This window comes from Diadema antillarum, unplaced genomic scaffold, assembly GCF_040938485.1.
Source record: "Diadema antillarum isolate AM-2024a unplaced genomic scaffold, OU_Dant_1.0 seq00000657_RagTag, whole genome shotgun sequence".
Classification (NCBI taxonomy): domain Eukaryota; kingdom Metazoa; phylum Echinodermata; class Echinoidea; order Diadematoida; family Diadematidae; genus Diadema; species Diadema antillarum.
This window is the reverse complement of record NW_027271569.1, coordinates 241721-253696: the sequence shown is the minus strand read 5'-3', so window position 1 is coordinate 253696 and position 11976 is coordinate 241721. Positions and strand designations below refer to the sequence as shown.

At 40.3% G+C, this 11976-nt stretch overlaps 1 protein-coding gene across 1 annotated transcript; it reads left to right on the top strand.

The window, feature by feature from the left end:
- Positions 1-537: 537 nt before the first annotated feature.
- On the top strand, positions 538-11773 carry LOC139736583 (uncharacterized). The gene is made up of 12 exons (XM_071647330.1): positions 538-696; positions 2032-2174; positions 3144-3289; positions 3753-3901; positions 5289-5349; positions 5941-6070; positions 6673-6811; positions 7390-7497; positions 8119-8214; positions 8809-8966; positions 9806-11047; positions 11539-11773. The coding sequence occupies exons 1-12, from the start codon at positions 553-555 to the stop codon at positions 11771-11773; spliced, it is 2751 nt and encodes a 916-aa protein (XP_071503431.1). The 5' UTR covers positions 538-552.
- The last annotated feature ends 203 nt before the right edge of the window (positions 11774-11976 follow it).

Below are 11976 nucleotides of genomic sequence, written 5' to 3'. Positions count from 1 at the left end.
GCATTGCCTCAATCTGAATTGACATTGTTTTTGTTGTTCATTTGGTTTTTCTGAGTAATGGATTTTGTCACAAATACTTGGGTTGATGCATTCCTAAAATAGTCATGGGCGGAAAACCCCGAAGCACTGTATAATTGCAGAGAAAGGAAAAACAAACAAGCGATAAGATAAAAGCATTATTTCATATAATTGACAGCAAAATCTTAAGTGGCTGATAATTATGTTAGTGATGAGTTTTATAGCTACTCAGAGGGCAACCTCTCAATCAAAGTTTTAACCTGTAACAGTAATCTATAGGTCTAATTATTACAATTTTATTAAGTCAGTTTGTTATTTCACATAATTATAGCCCTGTTTATCCTGCGCTGTCACGACAGCGTGTCATAGTAGAAGTCTCAACAACTTCTGCATCTCTTAATGCAAATAAGCTCCTTCAATATTTTCTTCTTTTTTGCACACAACAATCCTCATCTTTCATAAGCCCTGCGAAGATAAAATTTCTTTATATTATCTCTGTTTATGAACAAAAAGCTCCACGAGCTCGTCCAGGAGATGAAGGATGGGTTCGTCCTGGCCATGCAGGAGCTATCCAGAATCCAAAATGGCGATCGCATGCTTCAGGAGACGCTCGAGACCCACAAGCAGGAAAACGACAGCAAGGTGGAACAACTCACCGAGATGGTCGAATCCATGAAGGTATATTATATATTTTATTCAAATTATTCCATATCAAAGCATGGATTTGTACCCTATTTCTGCTTCTACCTTACGTTTAATCCTTGCAACAGGTGGTATAGCATTGTCGTCAATGTAAAAATCATTCCGGATGCCAGCGACAATCATCACGTGAACGAGGTATGCAATCAATATAACATGCCTGGATTTTCAGCTGCAAGTGCCTAAATATAGGTATAGGATACCAAATACATGTAGTCGTTCTACAGCTCAGAATGAGAGAAGGGGTCGTTTTGTGTGACGGCTGATTTTTTTCTTTTAATCAAGTGTTACTCTCTGTACAAATGTATTTGTAAGATTGCAATCGAGTCAGCCATATAGCACATCTTCACGCTCTGACTTAATATTAATCTCTTTCTTCCACGAATTGTTTTATTTTTTCGTGTATTTTGTGTGTATTATTATATTATATACTTTGTTCTCTCTTTTTTTCCCATTTTTAGTGGATTTTAAACAGCATACGTTTCAGGCAAAATGAGACAAAGTGGGATAAAGTGGGGCGTTATATGGTTCATTGTAATCTGATAAAATGATAGACACAAAGGACGAAAAATGTTGATCATGGTCTGACTCATAAATTGCGAAGGTGTTTAGGTCTCAGGAAGAGCAGGTGTATTTTCGTACCATAATGCAGGTGATCATCTTTGATTGTTAAAGAGTATATCAGTCAAATTCACACGAAGGCGATGGCTTAGTTGGTCATCGGATTCATCTTCTGATTTTGCCATATTGATCTCCAAGTTGCTAATCTATTTCCGTATCCTATATGATTTAAAATAGCAGACTCAATAGACCCCAGTTCCACAATGTTAGTTAACATCAAACCCATATCTCAAATCTGTGCATTTAATCAAAAAGTAGTAGGAATATGTGACGTGTCACGCGCATTTACACATTTGAAAGTGCATCATGCATGATTTGATTTATTATCTTTTGTGAATTCTGGATCTGCCGTTTAAGTGCAATGCAAATACTTATTGATACCAATCATCATTTCGATAATTTTCAATGTGTTTTTACGTTTTTTACTGCTATCTGCAAACTGATTAAAATGCAGTAAATAATATTTTCAATCAGCATTATCACTTCTTGGAATTATAAAAGAGAGACTCCCTGAATACTAGTATATAACATTATAAAATGGATTTTAGTCGGAGGTGATGATCACAGTAATCACAGTAATTATTATTCATCTATCCACCGAGAGAGAAAGTCCGAGTAGCTGACTTTCTTATGAGAAGATTATGGTTTAATCCCTCACTTCGTAATCATGACGTCATTCTGTCGTCATATCAGGGACAACTCGGAGGAGCCATGGACAAAGTCGCCCAGGGTCAGCAGACGACACTGGACCTGAAGCGGCAGCTCCTGGAGTTTCAAGGAGAGCAGGAAACCATCAAGAAACAAATACAAGAGAGCGCCAGCTTCGTCAACAATAGGTAAGGCAATACGATTAATACCATAATTATTTAAATAATACATTCAAAGGGCCGCTTTCCCTCACCTATTATTTCATTTCATTTATTCGTAATACATAAAACATTAAATTTGACTAGACCGTTTTCCCGGTACAAATGTCTGGATTTTGTTAAAGCAGAAAGATGAATGAAACAGTAAATGAAAAGGAAAGGAAAATAACACACACCCTGTCTAAAAGTTATGAATTTCTATTTCATTATTATCATTATTGATTTTTTTCTCTCTTTTTTTGTGGCAAACATGCGCTTGCTGTCCCCTCCAGATAAGAACTGTAAGACAATTTGTGATGTCACAGTAACAAAGCGCTATAAAAAAAAAAATAGAAAAAAAAATCACGAAAATTCGGTTGACACAATGCCTCTGACCTGGTACTGATGCTGTGATGAGCCAGACTAGTCAAGACCATGGTTACACCATCTTCTATGTCACACTTTTTTTTTGAAGATCCTTTAACATCTATAGGGAGATTTCCTTTTTACACCTTTCACATTACATGACACATGATGCCAGGTGCCCATGAATTAAGAAAAACACCTTGAGGCACATTCGGTCGTAATACAACATAAGTAATAAATATGTTATAAAGAAAGAGAGAGAAAGTGTGTGTATTTGTGTGTGTGTGTGTGTGTGTGTCTGTCTGTCTGTCTGTCTGTCTGTCTGTCTGTTTGTCTCCGCCTGTGTGTATGGTTCGGATGTAAAGGCGTCAATCTTACACCAACTTACGCCCATATAGTAGGCCTATACAGGTGCATGTCGGTGTGATCAAACAGGTTGGTGTGACATAGAGAATAACACAGTGTACATGTTCGAGTATAGACTGCACTTCAAAAAAAAAAAATAATGACGTAATGATTATGCTATTGTTGTGCACGCACTGGTTCCATATTGATGTCTTCACCATGCGCCATCTCCCGTTCGCCAACACACAGGCCGCCGCAGAGCTATCGTTCTCGGCGCTCTTGGCAGTCGGAAGAGAGCGGCTACCAGCGGGGAGACTTCGAGGAGCCCAAGGACTCGGTCCCGCCCATGCTTCAGCCTTTCATTGACTCATTACCGGAAGCAGGCAGCAGTCCAGGTATAGCAAGGAGGAGAGATTTCTGCAGAACCTGCATGTGTACCTAGAGCTGAAATAGGCACTCCTGAAAGATAATTTTCAAAGTTATAGGCTTCCTTTTTGTTTGTCTAGTAAAACACTTGCCCACCCGCAACAAATTGCCCAATGCCACCAATAGAATTACCATACAGTAAGCATTTTGACCACTGCAATTACATTGTTTATTTTACTTGATTGCTGAAAGGAATAGGGAGATGACGGTGACATACCTCGGTAGACGAAACCATCAAGTTTATTTCTTTGTTTGGGTTGGAAACAATAAATGTTAACTCACAATAGAGACATAAACAATGATCTATTATTGTAAGACATGACATTTACGAACTATACATTTTTGTAAGTTTTGACTGATGCACTTTTTGCATTCCAAACACAAAATACGCCCACATTCACTTACCTTTTGACCCTTATCTCTAAAATACAGTTGAGCCCGAGCTCTCCGATTCCGACGACTCGACTATTGAGACGGCCGAACAAATGACGAAGCTGAGCCGACAGTTTGCCGAACAGTACCATCGGCAACGGGCGGTTCTCGCCTCGCCTTCGGCAGATGGTTTGCTCCACAACAGAAATGTGAGTCATATGGCGTGCTTAAAAATGTGTCATTTCTTCTAATATCAAAGTAATATAAACTCAATTTGATGTTAATTCTCCTCATTCTTCCCGTCGAAGTACAAGATCAATAATTAGTTGAATAAAAAAACTGGAATAATTGGCGAAACGTCACAATAGTGAGTTTGTTGTCAGTTTTTTTATTCATTAAGTTGATCATGAACTCAATTTGTTGTTGAAAGAAAGAAAGATACTCACACTCATTATAATGATGATTATACAGTGTATGATATTGTTCTTTCGTTACTCCAGATAAGGTTAAAATGACTCTTTTCAAAGTGCACAACATGCTTGTAATAGCTTTTCATATCCCCCTTCGCCCCCCCCCCCCCCCACACACACACATCGATCAATATCATGTCGTGAGAACGCGTAGTCGTAAGCCAAGAGCAGGTGTGCCGATATCCGATGCAGGTTGGTTAGTCTGTCCGCGTTGCTATGACAGCGGGTTTATGTCTTATAGCGTAATTCTCTCTTAGATATAGGACCCACAATATATAAAAGATTAAGAGAGTTTGATAATATCATACCCCCACACCTGCGCTAATCTCTATATTATGTCCCTTCCTCTCTCTCTCTCTCCCTCTCTCTCTCTCTCTCTTTCATCTATTTCTTTTTATATTGAGGCAGCTGCAAAGTTGCCACTCGACCGGCTATATTATCAATACACTGCAGTAATAACCCTTTGTGCGTCGAGTGACTAAACTTTATCATGTTGCTGAAAATCCCAATAGTGAACTGTAATCGTGATATGATTTGACATTACTTTTTATAAAAGGGTGACGTAAAATCCTAATCAAATGTTTGACTGAAAGCTATCTTTTATTTTGGATAGTTTTTGCCCTTTTTTGTCCAAAATTCGCCTGTAAAAAACAAAAAAGTACGATACTGCCCAAACTTCGCAACCATGTTTGCATGTATGTGTGTTTGGTTTTGTTTTTAATCATTATCATTAGCAGTAGTATTGTTGTTACTGTTGATAATAATAATAATAATAATAATAATGATAATAATAATAATGATAATAATAACAGTATTATTATTATCATTATCATTATTATTATCATTATTATCATTATCATTATTATTAGTATTATTATTATTATCATCATCATCATCATCATCATCATCATCATCATTTTTGCTTTGTGCATCTTTATTTTTTTTTTCTACCTGGAACGCTCAGATAAAGTTACAGCCGCGACTTTGAACATCGAAACTGTCATAATTATTAGCTCTGAATGTCAATGATCCAGCATCTATAACCCTCCGATATATTCGTTGATAATGAATTCTTTTTCAATGTAACCCGAATCGATGTTTTTTTCTTATGGTTTTTATTCAACAGGGCAATTTGCAGAATGAACTCGGAATGTCTGTGAACGGAAGGGACAGTGACAGCAAGAAAAGTATGTATGACTAAAATGTCTTCAAAATCAGTCTTGAATAGATTGACATTAAAAATTTTCATAGAAAGGGATTAAAATGCTACCAAATACATGAAATAAGTATTAGGATGTCCAGCACTATTGTATATTCCAACATGATATTGCAATTCCAACATAATCATACAAATCATATATAGTTGTTCTGTGAGTACTTCACAGCAATGTAAGGCTAACACTTGTCTGAGATGTGACCACAAAACGTATCTGCGTATACATGCTCAATACGTTCACGCATTTGTAATTTGATGAAAACCACAGACGCAAAGGGACGTAAAATAAATGTAATCCATAAGAATCGAAGCAATTTTTTGCAGTTTCTTTTATATTTTGCGTTATTTCCCTCATTTTGTTTTTGATTCGTTCCCGCCGTACAAAGGAGGACACTCTCCAATGTGAAAGATTAAACTTGCTAATCTCATTTAACCATCATGATATTGGAAAAGTCACGTTAGCTGTACCATTACTAAAGTATAACACGCTGTTGCATGCAACGGCATTGAGGAATCCTTGATATGTCTATAATCATCTTTACTTCATCATGATCTACGTCAGACAAGAGGCTGATGATTGTCGAGTCGCTGTTGTCTTCGGAGAAAACCTACGTGTCCCAGCTCCGCTTCGTCCAGGAGGGCATCGTGCAGCCACTCGTTATCGAGTCCATCGTCCCAATCAACGATATCAGGTCAGTTCAAAACGTCACAGTTACGTTTTCACGTAACGACGTGATTATGAGTCTTGAGGCCTTGCCATTGCTTGCCATAATTGGTACCAGTCTGCCAGATTGAACCTCATATTGTTGCATTGTATCTCCAAACCATCTCTGATATATAAAACAATTCCGTTTCACGTAATGACGTGATTATGACCCTCCTCAAGATTCTAATGTCTGTGAGATGTTATGTTTATATTTGTGTGTGATCCGCTCTAAGATTGTATTGTTACTTGTACATATACCTATATAATATACACACGTTTACCACCTGCCCTTTTTATCACAGACTTTGATATTAAGACATTACCATATAACAGATCTCAGAGCGAGTTCTTCTCGAGAAAAAAAGACATCAAGTTTGTAGATAACTTTTATAATAAACTGTAAATACAAGGAGTGTTTGAGGTAGATCTCTTCATTGTATTTGTTATCTTAATTAGATTTGGACTAATTATACACATGCTATTGGTGATGAAAATGTTAATGATCGCCTATTCGCCTTCCAGGCAGGCCTACTAATTCCTTTCCACACTGTCTTCATTTCCGCTATCCTGAATGTTGTGTCTCCACAGCGTCATGTTCCCGCCTTGTCTGGGCGAGCTCTACCAGGAGCATTCCGCGTTCCTGCGAGCCCTGGACGCCAGGCTGAATGACGTCAAGTGGAAAGGCATCATGGGAGATGTGCTGTCCAGGATCTCGGGGAGTGACGGGGTGAGTTGGAACACAGCCCAGACAGAGCAATGATTTTAGTATCATAATTTGCGATAATGCCGTGTCATTGCTACACGAATTGCCTTTACAAGGAATATATGTACATCTTTACTCTGGAAAGCCAAGGAAGTGGTTCGCATGATAGGGGAAATACACACAGCGCAAAGTTGTTCGATGCACGCAAGGCTGGCGGTCAATGTATCCAAACTGGGGGGGGGGGGGGGGGGACGCTTATGACGCTTATGACGCTTATGACAATGACCAAACATTATCATCGAGCGGGCGGTATAGGCTAATCTGATCAGATCATTTTCTTTACTTGAGCTTTGCTATGTTATGTTGTGCTGTGCTGTTCTTATATCAAACATGGTGGACACAGACATCGAAAAAAAAAATCCTTATCATGAGCATATTATAGACATTCCTCTGAACAATGTAGTCGGGTTTTGTTTAAATAGAAGAATGTTTTACCCTAAAAACTAGATATTCTTGAAGGACGCACTCTAAACAATGACAAGGATCACAATTCAAACTGTACAGTCTATGCCTGACGATTATTCAACAATCTTTCTTTACAGTCATCTCTTCTGGCGTCGTACGCCACCTACGTCAAGAGTTTCTCGGAGAGCCTCTCCGTGCTCGCCAATCATCTGTCTACCACCAAAAACTTCTACAAGTTTGTCGAGGTAATAACGCGCCAATTCCACTTCGTCAAGCATTAACTGTTGTTAAATCATAAACCGCATGTAAACGTACATCATTATTAGCATCGATGCTATTGATTCGTGTAATAAATAATCATGCTCAATACCATGCAACATTATTGCATTAGATCAATGTTGCTAGGAATTTGCATAGATTACATTTTGTTGAATCGACGTAAACTGTGTCCTTGAATTGGTAGAAGACCTAGTATGCATGCTACAAGATACTAACGTTCAACGCTCTGAAGTTAGATGAAGCTCATTACAGCCTTACGGTTCTTTTGTACCTGTACCACACAGAAACATGACGTGTAATTCGAATGTCACCTTGTACTGTGTTAGAAATTGATACATTCAATATGGATAAACAATTCAAAATTCGAATGATTATCAAATATCAATACAATACAGTTTCCTGTAAAATTTGTATCCAATAATAATTACAAACTTTTATAATGAACTAGTGTGACATCACACTTCTTCACGTATTCTTGCATTGAATAATCCACGACTGATTTCAATCCTTGGTCAGTACCAACACTTAGAGTCACAAAATAGAATGTTAGACATAAAATCTGCATCCTATCTTTTTGTTATTTGTAGAAACAACTTGCAGAAGATGGACACGAGAAGAGCGACCCCTTCACTTACCTCATGGCGCCATTACAGCGAATATCCTTCTACGCACGGTTCATGAAGGTTAGTTTCTTTTGCTTTCTGCGTGGTCGATCGTCCAGCTCTAGTGACCTTCTGTCTAACAGATAACATGAGAATGCACCGTATTTAAGGTCTTTCGTCCAAAAGTGTTTTCCTGTAGAGACCTGTGTTACAGAATGATAAAAATTTGTGAAAGACTACCTTGGTTTCGTGTTTGTGTTCAGGTTAACCAGTTTGTTTTACTTCAGTTTCCAATATTTTTTTGGAAGGGGGGGGGGGGGGGGGCTTCGGCTTAAAAACTTAATTTTTGCTCGCTAACAAAAAATTGAAGTGTCTTATATGTCTACGCCGAATCAAGTGAACCCCTATTAATGTAAGAGAGGGGAAAATACAGTGTACCTTGACTTGTTGGAACCTTTCCCCGCTCTTTTCCGTGCAAGGGGCAACGAGAACAACTAGTAATGATCACCAGTATTTGAGCCATTAAAAGAAGAGGGAGGGATTCAAGTGTTATATTTTCAGCCACATATCGTGTCATTGCACAAACTTCGTTGTCAAACGCTTTAAACGCTGGTGTAAGATTAAGTGTGTACTATCTTGCAGTTTTATACTCATTTCTTTTTCCCTGAATTCCAGCGACTCTTGAAATACACGGATAAGACTCATCCAGATCGCTTTCACGTCGAGTCGTGTCTGAGACGACTTCGCAGCTTCGTGCAGGATATGGACAAACTCACGTCGACATCGAGCGACAAGCCGTCATCGTCGAGCAGGGAAACGCAGGAGAGAAAGAGGTGAGTGAATGTGGAGGTTTAAATTCCCAGGAGAAAGTTACAGATAGGGAGGAAAGTCACATGATCAATATGGTTGTAGTGGTTGCCCGTTATTGGACGCCGTAGATAAATTAGCGATGTTCATTTGTACAGGTTATAGAATCGATATCCTATCGAGATCCATTGCTTCACTTTAGCTGCAGTGCTCTTCTTAAAGACATCATTTTAGTCAGGCTAAATTATAATTTTTGAAGTGATGCTTGTAGGTTAAAGGATAGATGTTTATATCCAAATAGTCGTTTTGATATTCAATATTCTCAGTGGAATTAATAGAGGAAGGACAAATCACACCCCTAAAGTTGATCTTCTTCGAGAAAGTTTATCATTGACTTATCAGTACTAATACTTTTTTTTAGTTGAATATATTAATTACACGGCAATACTTTCAACTCACGGTACATTTCACATTAACGATAGTCACACTCCAGCCCCTCCCACCGCTCCCCTCCCCCTTTGTTACAACGGTATAGGGTGTATTTCTCAAACTTCTTTTTTTTTTTTTGCATTTTCAATATTGAGGGTTGTGGAGAGAGATAATCGTGAATCACACAACCTCAGAGAAAAGTAATCGGGGAGGGGGGCATTTCATGAAGCGTTTCGGTCGGATATTTTTCTGACAAACTGTTAGAAGCTACTGAAATCCTTGCATCTGACTGGCTGAGAGCAAATTTGTCCGACAACATTGTCGGATAAAAATGCTTCATGAAATGCCCCCCTGGTCTTTTCGTACTTTATGGCCTTATGAGGATGGATGATACAGTACACTGATTGAAGGCATCAATACTATGTGTTCTATGCAGGAGAAACAGCAAAGCATCGTTCTCGAGTCAGAGCAGCGCAGAGACCAACCTCCGAGACAGCGGTGTCCATTCCATGGAAGGCGAGCGAGGCCTCTCGAACGCATCACCCCCATCCCTGTCCGTAGACCGGGACATGTGGGCTAGTCGCCCGATACAGTCCAAGGGCAAGCCCAAAAGTAGACTGCGATCAGTACCGTCAGAGACTGCGATCGCACAGGATCAAGCAGACGGCGCGGCTACAAATCGCGTGAACATCAACTGGAGCTTCCCGCCTCCGTATCAGTCAACGATACGTGGACAGCACGATGATGTCGTCAATGATGGGCATAGTCAGCTCGTGACGCAATATCCCGAAAACTCTGTAGTCCCAGTCCCGGGGATGATCGGGAAAGGAAGCAATGCTGCCATGTACACTGCCCGCGACGATCGGCAACCTGGGGACGTGATCGACACCTCGCGTCAGAGACGGAAGAGTCGGGCAAGGCGCATGAGTTTGTCGCGTCAGCAGTCGTTCGGCGTTTTCGGCGAGGACGACACCGACATTGAGAAGGTTGGCTACGTGCCCTCGACGCCGGCGAATGCCTTGCCGAGATCAAAGCAGCTGGCGAGTTCCAAGGTCAGGCAAAGAAGGAAGAGTATTGACTATAACGGAATGATGTTCGGACATTATGAAATGAGCGACAGCCTTTTTCCGCCGAATCACGCGCTGCTAAACGGCTACAGTAACCTCCCGCAGGTAAGATCGAAGAGCAGTGATAACATGCATAACATTGACGGACTCCCAAATTCGAGGAGCTTTAACGACATGAAAACACACATGTTCTCACGAAGCTCGGACATGCCGATGCCACTCCCTCAGAACTTCCGTTCGGGAGCCAACAGCCGACTGTACACGCGAAGGAAAAGCATCGACGTTGGCGCGCTCCAGGCGCACATCATTCGCGAAGAGCGACGCGCGGAACTGCCGCCCTCTCAACGAACGCGAAAGAAGTCACACAATGTTCGCTCCCATTCTCCGAAATCGAGATCCCCTACAAGAAGACTGTCTCCGCCCTCCAGGTCTATCAGCACGATAGAGGCGCCGGACCTAGCGGCAGTGGAGGGTTTGACGGAGAGGGAAGCAGACGCCATCACAGAACAGATGTTCGTGCGAACATGTCAACTTCCCGAGGATGAAATGAAAGACCTCAGACAAAGAAAGGCTTCCTTCAAACATTCTTTCAAGAACATCTTCCGAAGAAAGTAAGCTGGCAACATTGTTTAATGTGTAGTATTCGACTGAGTGTATGTATGCAATGCCATCGCTTATGTGTCCTTGTTGATTTCCTCCTAATACAAAACGATATGCCTACATCCCAAACAGTGATTCGATTTATTTTTTAATTACATGATTCATTCAGCATCTTTTTTCGAAGCACAGGTCAATGTAAAAATGGATGAATATTTACAACATTAGTGTTTTGATCTTTGTTAAGAGCTGAAGGAAACCCCTCGAAAACTTATTTTTGAACTTACCCACCATTCATGCATATTAAAGAGAAAGTGCATTTCTGAACAAAACATCAACCATTATCATCATCTTGTTGTTCGCCTCGAACTCTCAAGGTTTAGTGTCCAGAGCGCTCGTTCTATTCATTTTGATAGTTTAGCACGTTCATCACAAGACAATATGCGATATTAATATGATTTTCTCGTTGTATATGTCTATTATTTTGTTGTGTTCACACATCCAGGTCACCCGGAAGTCGTGTAATGGAGTTCGCCGACAACAAAGCGCCAAATAGCAACTACCTCAACGTGGACCACGCCGCCATGAATGGTCTCTCCGCCAGGAGCGCGAGTCCCAGTCCGAGTCCTACGTCGAACTCGAAATTTTTCCCGCGACCAAGAAGTCCCTTCCAGCGAGCTAAAACACCGGACATGGACACTTTCGTGGACGAGAACGGGGACCCGTGTAGTGCAGTGTAGATTATTGATGATGAGTGTGATGATGATGATGATGATAGTGGTGGTGGTGGTGGTGATGATAATGATGTTGTTGTTGTTGTTGATGATGATGATGATAATAGAGTGGTGGTGACGATGATGATGATGATGATGATGACGATGATAGTAGTGGTAGTGATGATGATGATAATGATTATGATGATGACGAGGATAGTCATTAAAGA